This window comes from Cinclus cinclus, chromosome 3 (assembly GCF_963662255.1).
Source record: "Cinclus cinclus chromosome 3, bCinCin1.1, whole genome shotgun sequence".
Taxonomy (NCBI): domain Eukaryota; kingdom Metazoa; phylum Chordata; class Aves; order Passeriformes; family Cinclidae; genus Cinclus; species Cinclus cinclus.
The window spans coordinates 5,582,506-5,600,057 of record NC_085048.1 but is presented as its reverse complement, the minus strand read 5'-3'; the positions used below and the strand labels follow the sequence as shown (position 1 = coordinate 5,600,057).

The following is a 17,552-nucleotide window of genomic DNA, read 5'->3' as shown; positions in this document are numbered from 1 at the left end:
TTTTGGTGTGTGCCTGAGCCCTCCTGTGTGGAGGAACAGATGCAAGGATACATTTATGGGTCTATTTCTAAGATTGTGACACCCTCTGCTGGCAAATGTAGGAATGTATAAAGCAGCTTTGCGCAAGCGGCTTTACAGTCAGGGTGGAAACACCTCCTTAACAAAACAGGGTTCTTTCTGTCAAGACAGTTTCCTCTTACAAATGTAACATTGTCAAAGAGAAGTGTTTCATAGCAACCTATCAATTTTGACGTTTTCATGGAAAAAACTGTGTTTTTTCTGGATCAGTTAAATTTACTTTGAAGTAAAAATGTTTTAACATTGCAGAAAAAATAGTGACTTTTTTTTTATGAATTCATGCAGTACTTCATTAGCCACACACCGTTATGTTTTATGCCTGGCACAGAAGCAGGTGATAACCTTCTTCTTTAAGTCTGCGTGGTAATATGTTATTGATCATGATTCATTTACTTACCAAAGGTATTTGGCAGCAAGGCTCCCCTGATTTAATAGTTCCCTGAATTTCTAATTCTTTTTTTTTTTTCCATCTTTGTTTTCCTTACTTTTCTGTCTTATAATATAAAAATGTTGAAAGTTTTGGAACGAGCTGGCCAGGGCTGTAAGCCCAGAAGCAAACATGCTCATGCCATATCAAAGTTCTACCACTTTTAAGCTTCTTGAAAGGGAAGGAATTGATTCCAGATTCTCAGGATGTGGCAAGCTGTGTTTAAAGAAAGTGTGTGCATTTATTATTTCAAGTCAGTTCAATCAGAACTTGATTCCTTCCACCCCCTGTGCCACTTGATAATTTTATAACAGGCCTGTTTGAAAGAGTCATCTCCTCATTGTGGGATTAGATCTGTGTCTCAGTAGCACCACTGGATTATTCGTTTCTCTGTCTGTTGTCAGCAGGCTTCACCCCTTGTGCCTGAAATGACAAGTGCTCATTCACACATGGACAGGAGTCCGTGGGAGTGTTCAGTGCAATAGTCTTGAAAATTATTTCTTGCTCAAGTTTTCGCTGCCAGTTTGAGAGTTTTTGGTTGCTTAGTGATTGTTTAATATCAAGAAGGAGGTCTTGTCTGAGCACAGGAAAGTAAACTGAGGTCTTGTGTGTTTACTCTGGTTCCTCTGGTTGATGCTGAACAAGTCACTCATGCCCTGTTCAGTCACCAGGGAAGCAACAATTTATGTATTCATTGGAGGAGGATGAAATCTAATTAATTGGAATGCTGTGTACATAGTCAACATCCTGCTTATTATTTTTACTTGTGAGACTGTGTACTGCAAACCAAGGGGACAACCTGGGGTAACCAGCCATTAACTGTCCTGCCTAAAATTGGGAGTTTTTGGCTTGTAGAATGAGCCCTTTGATTTAATGTAGGAGTTAAAAAAGTTGTTCTTGAACTGAATTCTTAGGGGGCACCAGCTCCAGTGTGGGTGGGCGCATTCATTAGTGGCACGGAAGGATATTTCACTGTACGGCTCCTCAGAAGGCGCTGAGCTGGGAGACCACCAACATGATTTCGTGCAGAGGAATTTCCAGCCGTCTGACCAGAGGACTCTGCTTGTCTGGTTTGGATTTACATCAAGAGGCCAAAAATAAAAGCGCATTTAAATCATTAACTCACATATGATTAAATGCCGTTCACCTCTTTCAGTAGCTCCATCACACTTTGTGGTTTGGTGCGTGAGGTGGGAAATGTCTCTGTCTGTGTGCTGTGTATGTACACGTGCAGTAGAAATGCACACACACGTACAGGACTGGAATTAAAACTGCCCTGCATCAGTTTTATACTGTGGAGTTACTCCTGCTAAGCAGAGGGTCAGACCTATAGCACAGGTATGTGCACAGGCTGAATTGTGCACACTGATCCTTCCTGGAAGCTGTCACATGCCTCCTGTAATAAGCAGAAAATCTGTTCACTCCAAACTCCAGCTTAGAATATTCACAGTAATACCAGCTGCATGGTGAGACCCTCTGTGGCACCTGAGCCAGGGGTAGGAGCTTCTTGATGTGGTGGGGCAGCCTGGGACATCCTGACAAGCATGGTGTGGTCTGGCTCCAGCAGCAGCAGAGTAAAACATCTGTCCCCAAAGCGTCTCCACCCATGGTGGGGAAGGGCAGAGAGTCACCTCTCTTTCTTCCAGCTTGGCTTCTCTCAGCTAAAGGGGTCATATTATAACTGTAACTCTGATATGGCTTCTCCTGACTCTTTATGACCTGTTCTGTGCCTAAAGGCTTCACCCTGTGCCCAGCAAAGTTCCTGGCAAAGCTGCTCTTGAGTTGGCCAGAGCAAGTTTGAATACTCTTGTATTGATTGAAAGTTTCTTGTGACAGGGATTTTGGATCAGATTCTAGTTTGGGGCCAGAATTAATGCTTTATGCTTTTTGAAGGTACCATATACACATATAGGTAAAAATATAAATATGTGTGTGATGTCTGTGTATCAACTTGCCATTACTTTTTTTATTCTTTCTCTTTAGTTGAAGAATTTCCATTTTCCACTGCAAACCCCACATCTGTCCAAGGCCCAGAACAAGCCATAATTTGTCCTGCAGTGTGACAGCGCCAAGTTTTCTTTGTCATACAACCAGGAAAGACTAGAAAGAGCTTTTAAAATTGATTTAGAGAAAAGGACTTGCTTCACGATGGAACATGTCAGGATGACAGTTCTTCTAGTGGAAGGTGTCCCTGTCCCTGGCAGGGAAGTTGGAAATAGATGGCTTTTAAGGTCCCTTCCAACCCAGGCCATTCCATGATTCCATGCTGATTCCATGATTCTTTAATTTTGGCCTTTTGAAGCACAATAAATAAATAAAAATAAAATAAAATTTAAAAAAGGTATTCAGAACATTTTAAACAAGTTTTTATTACTCCCCCTGAGCTGAATAATGTTGGGCTCATGGTAGCTAAAGTGCTTGGCAGATTTACAAAACCAGCCCTAATATAAAAAATACCCAGTCTTCAAAACATATGTAAAATAGCTTTTCTGCAACATTTGTGGCACATAAAGTACCAAATACATGTTGGTGAGTGTGATATAAAGCTTTTATTACTATTCATTTGGGACGACCCACATAACTCATTCATGATATGTTAATAAAACTGTTCACTCTGTCTCCTTATAAAAATACACATATAAAGACCACTAAAACTGTGGTGTAGTTTTGTGCTAACTTGTTAAGAAGTGCTGCAAGTTGCATTTATCATCTGTCCCAAATTGCTTTATCTGCTTTCTGCCCAGTAATCAAAGACTAAAATGCCCAGGAACAGCAGTTTGCAAAATAAGTTTTCTTGAGAAATAGCTTTTTGAAAGTTCTCCTCAAAATCATGCTGGCTGGAGGCCCAGTGCCATCAATATTCTGTCTGGTACCAGTGACAGCTTTAAGGACCAATATCTTTCGACCCTCCAAAACTGAGAACTGAAATGTTATGCCAATAAAAGGAAGAGATTTTCAGTTTTCTAAAATGATAAAACACCATCTCCTCAATCTGAGAAATATGTACCGTACAAGGGAGTATTTCTGAACTTTCCATCTTCTAAGACCTTAGTAATTGAGGACAGAAGATTTCCTGATGGAAATGTGAAAAACACTATTTGAAAAAACACAAAAGGAACATTTTCTGCCAGATGTGATCAGACTGCAGGCTCTCCAAGGCAGGGACTTGTTATGCCTGGTTAATAGTCTTAGATGCAGCCATTCTGGGAATAGTAAATGTTTGCAGGAAATTTACTAACAGACACAATTTTCTGACACATCTGTGCTGAAGCAACTTTGAAGACATAGAATACCATAGGGGGGAAGAGAGAGAAATAAAAAGAAAGAATATATGTATTTATATAATTTAAAGTTATAGAACATGCTGAAGTCAACAAGATTAATGACATGATGAAATTAAGGCACTTTCTCAAGCCTTTGCTGAGTCAGGGCCTATATACATGGCCAGGACTAGAGTAAAACACTTGCACTGGGAACAGTAGTTGGCAGACACACTCCTTTAAGAGGGAATTATTTCCCCTGTGTGTTTGAATATTCCTCCAAGTGCTGCTGGCTTTACTGGGATGCTTTGTTCTGCTTCCCAGCTGAGCTCCCATGCTTGCACACAGGAGCAGTAGCACAGCTGGAAGTGGATTAGAGCAATCTGGCAGCAGCAGTCCTGGGAGGAATTAAGCGCCTTGCTGCTGGAATGGGAGGCCTAAATTACATTATTATTTAGAATTGAGTTTTAACTTCATTGCTCCATGGTTTTGCCCTGATGGGTAACTCCCTTCATTGTGATAGACTTGGTGTATCTTAAGTATGTTCCCGCAGCCAGGACTTAGACAAAGTTATGGCCTTGCTCAGTTCAGTGTCCAAATCTTATATTAACAAATGATCAGGTTTAAGCACCCAGCTGGTCTTGATGTCCTGACAAGATTGTTCACAGGCCTATATTTAGCTACTGCATGCTATCTCATGGTAGAAAGCCCAGTGACTGGCTCCTGGAAGTCAGTTTGAAAAACTGTTGATTACTTCAAAGGGAGAAAAATTGGCCCAGGATCTGTTTTTGCCTAAGCATATTTTTTTAATTATTATTTTTAATGCATGCAAATGTTCTTCATAAAATAACAAGGAAAAGAAGAATGCAATGTAAATGAAAAGCAATGTTGTTAAGTTTCTTTATTAGATATATTTTAAGTCATTGGGTTTCAGCTTCAAAACAGTACTTGAAATGAGGTGAAAAAATGGGAATTAGAGAAATAATTATTGAAAAATAGCCTGGTTTATCTGATAGCAGAAAAAAGTAATCCGAGTTTCATGGACTTTGAGGCCAGAAAGATCTTTGTGTTATTTGCTATGATCTCCTACAAATCTCATCCCAGTGAGATTTGCCCATTGAACAAACATGTTAATGTTCCATCCTTAAAACGATTTGGTTTGATTGAGCAGAGAACAGGAGAAACTGAAGTGTTCCTGGTGCACCAAAGTGTCTTTGGTCTTTGAGGCCTTTTTCCAGTCCTTGAGCACTGCCTTATTGCTTTCCTGTGACCTCTTTCTGGACTTCCCAATGGCTTTTTTTAAAAAAAACTGAGGACACCAGAACTGGGAAGAATGTTTTTAGTACTGGTCTCAACAGCTCAGTTGCAACAGAGGCAATATGACCTCCCTACTAATTCTTGGATTATTTTCATACATCCTGACTTAATTATAACTTATTTTGCTTCTGCTCCTTTCAGGGAGGTTGAGGCATAATCACAATGATCCCTAAGTCATTTCAAGGTGCTTGAAACAACAATAACAACAAAATCTGAAAAGCAGAGAGACAATGAAAAAGAATTAAGATGTGGCTCAGTAACAATTTTTGAACACAAAAGTCAGAAAATTATGGAAATATTAAATAAATCTATTTGAGATTGAGATTTTTCAAGTGAACTGAGGGATTTGGGAACTTAATAGCTTTAAAATTTCATCCTCAGATGCTGCTAGCTAGGCATTGCTCTGTCTCCCTCTCATATGTCTTCACTGATGCTGGAGTTAAATAGCAGAGTTGAAAACAGTGGAATGCAATTGGGATTGTCCTGGTATAAACAGAAGCAGACTTTATTCTTCTACATGCCTGGAATTAGAAGAAATTGATATTAAAGTTTCAAGCACCAATAGTCTGTACAGGAGCAAATTTCTTCACTTAAATCGTGGAACACAAGGGGTCCCCACAGCACTGCTGCTAAAGCCCAGCTGCACTCGCTACCAGAATCTCACTTTACTCTTACTTGAATGCAGATACATTAAGTTAGTTTTAGTTTGTTAGTCCCAGAATCGTTTTATTTGGTCTTCAGTAGTAAAACGAAAGTTTAAACTCCGAGTGAACACACTTAGAAATCGAAATAGTGGAGCGATAACCTCATACTAGAAATAATCTGTATTTATAATCTGCAGGGCTTGGTTTTATTTATTTATTTTTTTCCCCAAAGTTCCTGATGCAAATCAGCTGCTGCTTGTCTGCAGTTGCTTTAGGGACACCTGCTCAAGACCAGCATGGCAGAGGTCAGGATTAGGCCCTTGGGGACATGCCCTAGAGATGATGCTTGTCACTTGTGTGCTGCTACAGGGTCACAGTGCTTGGTGAAAGGTAGGTTTTGTGCTGTTCTTCCTGAGGCACTTGTAGACCAGTAGTTTTACATTCACTTGCTTGCTGCCCTCAGGGTCACTTGGACTCCTAAGAGGCTTGGGAATGAAGCTTTCCTTTGGTGTCATTTGAGCACCTGGGTTTTCTTCTTAAAAAACAGCATTTGAAGGTGCTCTTACTGCATCCTTCATGATAATGTTATTTTTGTAATTTATTTCTTGCCTCCAATGTAAAAAGGGATAAGAAAAGGGAGGGAGGAAACCTGAGTTATCAGTAAAAAAATAGAAACAAGTGAAAACATTCTTTCTAAATGCTTGAAAAACATGTCTAATTTACTGTTTAAGGCATTATTGATTCACCTGCTTTGCTAGGTTTAATTTGGGAGTAGGACAGATGGTATCACAAAAATAAAAAGATGCGAAGATGCTTCTTCTTTTTGTTATATTTACTGTTTATCACATCTAACCTGACACATATTTCCATAGCAGGTGCATTACTGCTTTACTGATGTAAAGTTTGTGGCCAAAGAGTACATTTATTTTTATTTTGTATATAGGAGGTTGCAAGGCAAATTATTTAAATTATTTTTACAAGGCCATATAGAATAGCTTGAGAAGAAGAGACTCGAGTCTCCTAAATCCAGGTAACCTCTTAATCCTTGGATCACTGTTCTCTGTCTTAAGAAAATGTATCTGGGAATTAAGCTTTAAGTCTTTCTCATTCCTTCTATGGAGGTTTTGAGATATGTCTGTCAAAATATCCCAAACTTTTTGGGTGAAACTCTAATCAATCAATCAATCCACATAATCAGTCTGTAGATGGGGTGAGAAGGGAAGGGAAGAGAGATTATAAGGGTGGGATCACATCACCTAAATCTGTCTAAAAGTTATATATTAGTCATTCAAAAGTCCTGGTTTATTTCTGATCAATGGAGAGAGATATCAATCAACTTCTAAAGAGCATTTTGATTTTTCTTGAAATATGAGTCTAAAGTTGGGAGAATTTCCTTTGTAGGTGCCTTTCTTTCATTGCTAGCTGTAAGGGATGCTTGAACTATTAGGTCAGACTAATTACCTAACAATTAGATAGCTGAAGTTAGGGAAGGGGAATCTTACCCATAAGCAAATCAATGGATTTTTGATGTGTCCAGGTTTCTAAAGGTGCCTGAGGTATCCCTCAGCTGTGTCAGCTCCATGGTCCTCTGAGCTGGATGAAGTGTTCCTGGGGCTTAGCACCTCCATTTCTCTCACTGCACATACACAGAACAACATATCTTTGCCTACATGTATGGAAAACATGTCCCTGTTTATGCCTGTCTCAGACCATGTCTGAAAGGTGGTTTATGACCAGAGCGTGTGTGGCTGTTTCCATGTTTACCCCTGTGTTTTTGTGACTCACCCCATTCCTGGTGTTTGTTCACCCCAGCACTGACTGGGAGTAAAAAAACCCTTTTCAAGTCCCAACTCTGACTTGTCTGAAGGATGAACATGAGCCCCTGTCCCCTAAAACAACCCCAAACCAGGAAAGAGTGTGGTTGAAGAATAAAAAACACTAATTTATTTTTCTTCTGTGTACACAAGGAGGTATTTGTTGATTCATTAAGTGGGCAGAGACAGACAGATCACAGCTTTTCCACATGGCTGTGTGGGCATTCACCTTTATTGTGGGAACATGCACAAGTCTCTTTTCCAGTGAATATTGAATTATTTATCTGGAGTGGAACATCTTTAATAGGAGAGCTGAATCACCCCAGAAACTCCCTTTGGCCCAGACGTAGGCATCTAAATACCTTGGATGCATGGAAGCACACAACCTTCATCCTCCTCTGCATTTCCAATGGCTCTCCCAGTGACCTCCCACTCATTTGCTGCTCAGAGCTGGGGATTTTATGAGGCAGAAACATGCCTGGAAAGGATGCTGCAATGCTCAAATGGGCAATGTATTTGCCCTGTGGGGAGTAAACCCTAATATTTAAATAACTTTTGAAAAAATTTGAGGTATTATCCTAGATCACTTGGGTGAACTGTGAAATTATATTCAAAGGGTAGGATTCATCTCGCCTGACTTCACCTCCCTGAAAGTGAGGTGTCTAGTCTGAGCTAGTCCTTTAGGTTTCATCTGTAATTCAGCAGCAGGAAGGGCATGTGTGCAGTGAGTCACGCTGCTCTGAATCAGGTGTCTCAGGCAGTTGGATGGAAATACCCTCTGGAGATGCTCAGCCCCTCTGAGCAGAGAGGGAATCTACAGAACCAGCTTAGACAAAGCACCCAACTCTTCAGCCATTTAAGAGAAGGAATCAAGGCAGCACTCAGATCTCAAGGGTTTTATTGAAATCACAGGGACAGAGATAAACTGTTCAATATGGAGTACAGAGTCATGTGTATTGCAGTCCCAGCTCCTCCATGGAGAAGAATTAATCTATACTAATTGAAGTTACAATACTCTGTTGAGCCAGCCTGAATAAAAAAGGGCAGGATGGAGAAAAAAGAGAGTGAAAATACAGATCCTTGGTTTTTAATCAGACTGTCAGACTAGTGGAATGATATAGTTTTCTTACCTGAAGTTGCTGTTTCTTAGGTTGTTCCTCTCTCCTACCAGAAAACAGTGTTGGGTCTCATATAATATCAAACTGTGAATCTGGAAGTGATCAGGAAAGGTGGTTTGTTTGTCTAAAGGAAAAATAAATCTCAGATGGTTTGATTGAGACTGTGAGTATTTATGTACTGTTCCCCCTTTTCCCTCATTGTGTATTTCACCAAGTTCATTTGCGTGTGTTACAGGATAAATCTTACAGGAGGGCAGTGGAAGAAAGCAGTAAAAAGGGAAAACATCAATCAGTGATCCAGGGTAGCAGCAGGAATTGTTCATTTTTGTACATGGATCATGGTTTGCTCTACTTGCCTGGGCTTGACAATTAAGAACCTTGCAGTTGTGCCGAGATGAGCCTCAGGGAGTTTCAGATGTTGGCTACAAAAGACAAGATGTTGCTGGGCTTCAGTCACTTTGAAGCCTTGTTGTCACAGGGGTCATTACTTAGAAAGAGGGTCACATATATTTGTCCTTGACTTGGAGAAAATGTTTTGTGACAAAAGGTTTATTTAATAAAAATGCCATGGGTGGTGTGAGCAACCTGATTTATTGGCAAATGTGGGTGGAATTTTGTGAATAGTAACTTGCTTTGGAAAGTAAAAGCATTTTCTGTCAAACTGTTTGAAACAAAAGGTTATTCTCCTTTTAATTTGGGAATTATATGCTAATTTTGAAGATTACCAATGTTTAAAAAGTGATGTGAAAATGATTGGATGTCCAGGCAAGACTTACTTAACCAACTATCCCCAAACATGACTTTCTTGTTTCCATGTTTGTTTAGAAATCTTGCATTATTTTGCTTAAAATTTGTTTAAAAATTAACTATTTTTGCTCTCTTTTCACAAATCAAATATTTTTATATTCAAGTTGCTTAAAAATCTATTGTTCTTAGTACTCTGATTGTGCCCTCTATTCTTTGAATCGCTTTCCATAACGACTATCAAGTGAAATCCTTATCCTGCAAGAGTTTCCACAGAAGCACATAAAAATAGAGTCATTTCACCTCATTTTAGTTATTTGAAATTTAGGTAGCCAGTCTGCCTGTGTGTGTGTGTGTGTGTGTGTGTGTGTGAGAGAGAGAGAGAGAGAGAAAGTGAGATTGAGGCTTCTCTGGTGGTAATTCAGCTTTTCCTAGGCTACTATTTTAGGATGGAATGATTTGCCTTCCAGTGGTTCATTCAGGGCACAGAGATTGGTGTTTATGTGCTTTGTATGCTTTGCTATTTCTCCTTGTCCCAACATTATACAAAGAAGGAAATATTTGGAGTTCAAGGAAGGGGAAAAGGAGTCCTCGCCTGACCTCTGCAAATGCTGTGGGTGTGGGCAGCCTGAATCGGTTTTACTTTTTCCAAAACGTTTTTCTTTTTCTACTTTCTAGTTACTTTCCATTTTGCTTCAGCCTTATTTGACCCACAGAAAACAGAGGTGGAAAGGACTGATGATGCTGGAAGTTTTATGGCTGGTATTATTTCAGGGGTAGATTAACTGATTAAAATAGTCTCTTTTGGCTTTAAAAGCTTCTGGAGAAATTCTAATCCCACTGAGGTCAACAGCAAAACTTCCATGAGCTTCAGGATGGGCAAAATTTCACCCTGAGTATGTATTAATGAATCTTTGTCATCTGGCCCTCTGCTTGACTTGCAGGATTGCTCCATGCATTACATTTTCCAATGATTTGTTCAGATGTAGTATTAAGTACTTCAAGGCACAAGGGTTTCTCTCCATCCCCTGGAAATAATTGCACAGGCTAATAGTTTAAGGAAGTTTTTGCTTGAAGAGTTGAGTAACAGAGCCAAAGTCTGTTCTTGGCTGAACTGGAGTAAATATGGAATAGCTTGTTGACAATGCAGAGTTACTCCTCTTTTATGTCAGAGTAACTGAGAGCACAGTTTTGCCAATTATTAACTTTTGTTACATTATTTGTATTTCTGTGCATGTCAGAATTTGTTAATCTCATTGTTCAACATCAAGTAACCTTCTGCTGAAACAGAACGTCATTGTGAATTAGGTATCATCAGCTAAATTGAACCTCACCCTGTGCATTTGACAGATGGTAATGCATTCATTAAGTGTTCTGTGGTTGCTTTGAGGTTGGAAAGTGCTATTTTTCTGGCTTCTAACTCAGAATTCTTGAGTAAAGTTTTTTAAAATCCTAGTTTTGAAGGGAGAGTAAAAATCATAAAAAGCTCATGAGGTTTTTTTTTATTAATATTATTGTTTACTATTGGTGGGATGACAAGGCAGGACTGTGATTGCTAGAAGTTGGTTTTGGCTGCATAAGTCACCTAGAATGAAGTAGAGAAAGCTGAGAGAGATGTTTTTTGTCTATATGTGGGTAGAATTTCTGGGCATTCAAGGTTATATTAAATGTATCCCAGTGAAGGCAGTATGATGCTGGTGCCTTTGTGTTTGGTGATTCTGCTGTCCAGAAAAATGATTTCCAGGAGGTCAGACATTTCAGCTGTTGCATGGATAAGATGATGACAGGGCTCCTCTCTCAGAGCTGGTCACGTTTAGGATCTCTGAAGTTCCTACTGAAAGTCTGCAGGGTGGGGAAGCAGTTGGAGGTAGAAATTTCAAAAGCAGCACAGAGCCACATACTCAGGCCTGGCTCTACTTGGTGTTGTAATATTGAATCCTCCACCCTGACATTACCAAGACAATGCAAGGGTGTGATTAGACACTTCAGGAAAAGTTCTCCCCACAACTCATTTAGGGGTCACCAAAACCAAGTGTAGAAGAGAAAACTCCACTGAACAGAGAGGAAGCTCTCAGGGTGTTTAATTCAAACCTATTCTTTTAATTTTCCTTACTTCAGGGAAAATTTATCCCACCCATTAGCTGTTATCAGCAAACCTATTTAGTTATTCAATGATGTTTCCCAGAGGACAAGCTGCCAAGGGAATTATTAGGTGCTTAGCTACTTCTGAAATTCACTGTGGGTGGTACTCTCACAAATGGGGAATTAGTAACTTTTTAGATCTTCACATCTTTCTGAATGTCTTCATCCAGTCTGGTGCTGACTGGTGTTCACATGGCTCCTGCCTTGGTGAGTGCATCCTCTCCCCTCTGTTCTCACTGGAGACAATGTAGAGAGTCATCCACATTTTCATGAAATAGCCACAGTATGGGAAGTTTGGAATTAAATCCAAGTTTAAGGAATTGATCTAAGCTGAGTTTGATCAGTGATATGAACCCAGACAATTCTTTCCCCAGGAAGCATCCCAGAACATTCAGAGCTATAGGCTGTTGTGAAGAGGTCATTGCCTGGTCTCCATTCACAATATTTCACCTTTCACGTAATGCTTAAATACCTACATGGTAAGAGAGAAAATTAGCTTCTTTTACACATTCTCTTACTTTGCATGGGGATTTCCCTGAGTACCTTCTCAAGGAGCATGAAGATTTCAAATCATACAGATAAATCCAAGTGTGTTAGGGCACCTAGAAAGTAGGATTTGCAACATGGACATTTGCATATGGATTTTAAAAAATGCCTTGGAAACCATCGACAAGCTTTCAAAGTCTGACCCTGTGCACCTAAAATCCACTTGATGTGGCAACTTTTGGATTTGAATTCTTAGTTTTTCAAAATTTTTTCACTTTTTAATTGGAAAGAGAGTAATTATCTCTTATTTGCTATTTTTCTATTTTCCAGGCTGTTCTGAGAAGTTTACTAGGATCTAAGATCTAGTTTACTAAGCAGAATTTTGATTTTAAAAATGGGGCCATTGGTGTCAGTAGTTGTTCAGTTCTTGCCTATCAGGATATAAGATGGTTCTGACTGTGTGGTGATTTCATTGTGAGATGTCAGCATCCTGTGGGCTCCAGCAGAGCCTGTGAATTAGGTCACAGATGTATTGAACCCTGAACATACGCTTATTTCTGGCCTGAAGCTGCCATATGCAAGTGCCAAGTATGAATTCAGATAGTTGTTTTTCTTGCTGTCACAAACAGGCTTCACTCCAGGCATTGTTTTTGGGACAGCCATGACGCACTTTGATAGAGCAATGAGAGCAAAAAACCCCCCAAAACCTAATGAGATCCAGAAAAGTTACATAAACACACCTCACCTGCTGCTGCTGACTCCGTGCACACACCTGACTGACCCCATGGGCCAGCACAGAGCATCAAACATCCTCCTGACACTGGAATATTGCTCAGATGACTTGGAGAACCAACAATCCTACTGGGTGAAGGGAATACTGGAAAGTGGTCAGTGTTGAGCCAGTTCTCCAAAACCCATGTGAACAAAATTGAATGAAATCACAGTAATTCACCTCCATTGTCTCTATATGAACACACTGTAAGAGGACACAGTCTGAGGCTGACCAAGAGAAGCAGAACTGTCTATTCAACAGGTATTACAGGTCAAACAAAAGAGAGATTGCTAAATCCTTTGAGTGCTGCCACTCTCCACAGTTCCTACCCTCCCATGGAAGTTGTGAGGCAGGACAGCTGCAGGCGATTAAAGGCACCACTGCCAGCATCTGACAGCAGAATGTCAGTGTCAAAATTCAATTTGAATTGATTAAATGAGGGATGGCAACACTTTTGTTTTATGGATGGCAGCACTTCAGTCGCTTTAGATGCTCTGCTTTCAGAAATAAAATTCCTTCCCTCCCTGCTATGTTTGTGGGGGTGTTTTCAGTTGGATCCCAGTCATTTCTCCAGTCAATCAATTAAGCCAGGGTTTGCCACTGTGTCTCAGAGTCAGCCACAAAAGAGCTGGTACGGTTCCCTGGTGCTGGGCCAAGAGACTTCAGTGGGAGCAAGGAATCAAGCGGCTTAATCTGCCTTCCACTGCTGGCACAGGTTTAATGGATGTTAGGGCAGCAGGAAAATCATGTTCTGTGGTGTTCAGCTCCTGCTCTCTCAGTGGCCCTGGACATGCTGCCTTTCTCCCTGTGCCAAAAGCACAGGGGCAGCTGACAACAGAGCCTGTGGAGTTACCTGTGCCAGCAGGGCTCTCTGTGATGGGTGATAGCTGCAGCATTTTTGAGCGCCTGATGTGGTCCATAAATATGTTTAGGACCATAGAATCATACAACAGTTTGGGTTGGAAAAGACCTTAAAGTTGCAAACCCCCTGCTGTAGATACCTCCCACTATCCCAGGTTGCTCCAAGCCCTGTTCATCCTGGCCTTGAACACTGCCAGGGATGAAGCCACAGCTTCTCTGGGAAACCTGTTCCAGTGCCTCACTGTTTCACAGCAAAGAATTTCTTGCATATAATTAACCAAATTTCCCCTGTTCAGTTTGAACTTATTGGTCCTTGTACTTTATCTCCATAGGTCTTGCAGGGCAATATCACCTGAGTAACTCTCCCATAAGTTCAGTGGCAGTAAGTTATTCAGAGGTATAAGACTTTACAGTATTAGGCCATTAATACTGACTCCAGGCCACATCTGCAGCAGGTATAAATCACTGCAGGTAATTTTCACCAGCTGAAATTCTGGCCTTAAGCCCACGAGTCATATTGTTATTTTTTCACATTGTAAATTCTTGCTGTTCCTTATTTATGTTGCTTTAGGGCACTTTAGGGCACTTGTGGGGGACTAGGACTCCATCATGCTTTTCACCCTTCAAACAGAAACGTGAAAGACCCTTCTTTGCCCCAAGTGTTTGCAGTTTAAGTAATGCACAAACCTGCACAGAGTTAACCAGCTTTTAGTAAGTGCATTATTGCAGGCAAGTTTTTCTATTGTCCTGACAGTGAAGCACAAGGACACAGATTCCTTGCCTGGGTGTAAAATTTGCACTCTGCTGCAGAGGTCTAGGTGGCATTTGAAGACTGGAATTTGTTGGAACCAGCAGCCATGTGACACAGGATCTTCAGTAACTGAACTAAGAGGTCTGGAGTCTCTTCTCCATTGAGAGACTATTTGAGATCTCTCAAAAGGAGCATTTGCACTCAAGTTGAACCTGAGTTAAATGGGAATTTTAACACTGGCTAATATCTTGTCTCCTTTGTAGCATATCTTTCAGCTCTATGGAGCTCTGGTTAGCATCTTTGGAATTACTGCTATTGCCTTTAATTACTTGTGCAAGGGTGTTGAAAGAAGTAAAACTAAGACTTGATAGAGCTGAAGTAATGCTAGACAATTCAGCTTCATTGCAGTCCTACATGGGTGGTTAGAAAAATGAAGGAGCAGTGTACAGGGTTCCAGTTCCTGTTTGATGGCTTTCAACAGACCAAAAGAATATCATAGATAATATGTGGGTTTTTGGTATATCATCTTGACAAGCTGTTTTTTCTTTCTGGGATCTTTTTCACTGATTTTTGTTGTTTGTCAGGAGAAGATAATGGTACAACTAGATCCCTGTGTCTCTTTTCCCACTGCAGGATGAGCTTTATCCTCAGGCAGGTGCACTTTAGTGGGCTACTTTGCCATTGGATTGTGTCATCTTTGGAGCACAAATTAACAACAAAGAAATTGGTTCTTGGTTTTTTTCCTAGACACTACTATAGCTATTAATATTGAGCATTTATAAACAATTCTTATCCTCCTCTAATCACTTTTTTTTTTTTTTTTTTGCAAAGCCCTTGAAAGGGGCTTGGTGAAGGCTCTGAAGAAGCTGGATGACTACCTGAGAACTCCCCTACCAGAGGAGATTGATGCAAACAGCACTGAAGAGGACAAAGCATCTAAACGCAAGTTTCTGGATGGAGATGACCTATCACTTGCTGACTGCAACCTTCTGCCCAAACTCCATGTTGTCAAGGTAAAAGATGTGATGAGATGGTCAAAGAAGCCTTATCTGATGTGATGTGCCTTGCTCTGACAGCTGAGTGCCAAAACCAATGTGTATTTCAGCAGAGAGTTCTTAAGGCCTAAAAGAGCAGTTTGAAACACACTTTTGCTCTTCAGTGTTTCCTACAGGTTAAATAAAGGAACTTTATATTTAGTTCATGGGAAATCTGTCCCATCATTTATTAGTGGTGAAGACACTACTAAGTTGTAGGTGTCTTTTCTCTTTATTTTTACCCTGCTGCAAGGAGCAGCATTATTTCATATTAATTAGTTCCTAATGCCCTTAAGAAACATGTCAAAACTTTAGGCAGTTCCCACTCATTTGTAACTTAAGAGCAGCGGCCCATCTCTTTGGGGAATATTTATTCCGTCTGGTATTTCACACAGAGAAGTTAACAAATCAAAGTCATTGACGAAGTTGAGGATTTAAGATGTACTATGGTTGCTGGTATAGTGCAAATCATGTACATCATCTTGACTTCTAAATGTTGCACTTATTTAATTTATCAGATGACATGTTGCTTTAGAATAACACAAGTACCTGGCAGACCTTGGCGAGCGAGTAAGCTAGGAATTAAAGCCAAGTCATGCATCTAATTTGGCTCTGTGAGCCAAACATAAACTGAGCCTGGGAGCTGACTGCACATATGCAAAAAGAAAAAAATTTAAAAAGCACATAAGTCACCAGGTAAGAAATGTGATTATATCCTAACAGGTTTAGCGCTTTTTCTGGCTCGTCTTCATTGGCAATGTTGGAGTCAGACAATGGAAAATGAATGTGTGGCCCCTCACTGGTTTTGTCTCCTAGGGGTGAAATGAAAGATGTAAAAAGAGAATTAAAATTTTTCTCAGACAAGCGTAGCCATAGGATATTGCCTGAAAAGCATTTAACAGATAGAAGAAAATTTTTTCATTTGATGGAAGATGTGTGCTGGAAATTTTGAAAATGTTGACTTAAGTTCCCTAGCAGGTTTTATCTTCCCCATATGCATCTTGGAAGGCAAGAATGTGTAATTAAATGCAGTTTAGGACAGGATTTGGACTTGCATATATACCAAGTGGATCCTGGTAATAAAAACAAATCACAGTTATTTCTGAGAACATGTCTGTCCTAAGAAATCTGAGATGAAAAACAGCTCTACCATGTGCTTTAGAAATAAAGGGGAACTCTGTGGCACATATGTAAATAATTTATGCCCAAGAACAATTTTATACTGTCAGAAAAAATTAGAGATTGGAAGCACTCATTAAATTAGCTAATCCATCCCTTCCTATCAGACAGTTCACTCTGTCACCACAGGCTTATTCTATATGGTATATTCCTACAAGGAAACTGAAATATCCCAACCCAGCAAGGTACTTTACCAACCAACTAGTTTTAAGTACAGATTAATCCCATTGACTTCAATGGGACTGTACAGGTGCTTAAAATTAAGTATGCACTTAACTATTTTCCTGAATAAGGGCCTGAGTGTTTTTAGAAATCGAAAATTTGCTTGATAGACAATTTCCTAGTCTAACAAGTCTTGAAATAACCATTTTCTTTCTCAGTTTATCCCAATGCTTCTGTTTCTAATATATGCTAAATCATCTTGGTTTCCTAATCATGGTACCCATGCCACCCTGAATTTTTCCTTTTCATGAACATGGATACAGCCTTCCAACAGCTGTAGGTGGTTATATCCTCTGATACAGTTTGCCAGGCAAAATATATTACATATATTAAAATATATAGCAACACATATATATATATAATGTTAAATATAATAATTAATAAGAAAATATATTATAATCATTACTAGTGCCTTTCTCTTAAATCTGTCTTGCTTTTTATGGTTCAGCCCCTTCTTATGTGGTGTCTCAGCTTTAAGTGATATACTTAAGACTTGTAAAAAAAACCCCAAAACCCCAACAGGGTAAAAATCAATGAACTTCATGTACCATAAAAGTTGAAATTTGGTGACAGTAGCCAGGTCATAGCTTTAGAGTGTACTTAGAACAAGCAGCAGCCTTGCAAAATAGGGGACAACCAGCAGTCACTTCTCAGGCTTTCCTATGATAAATCCCTGATTCTCCAAACATTCCTCTCATTTGCT

The 17,552-nt window shown here is 39.9% G+C and overlaps 1 protein-coding gene across 2 annotated transcripts in view; it reads left to right on the top strand.

The window, feature by feature from the left end:
- CLIC5 (chloride intracellular channel 5) overlaps nucleotides 1-17,552 on the top strand; it is a 78,058-nt gene that overhangs the window by 51,226 nt on the left and 9,280 nt on the right. For both annotated transcript variants that reach the window (XM_062489631.1, XM_062489632.1), the window contains exon 5: nucleotides 15,246-15,427. In XM_062489631.1, the coding sequence (XP_062345615.1) occupies nucleotides 15,246-15,427 (182 nt within the window). The remainder of the gene's footprint in view (nucleotides 1-15,245; nucleotides 15,428-17,552) is intronic.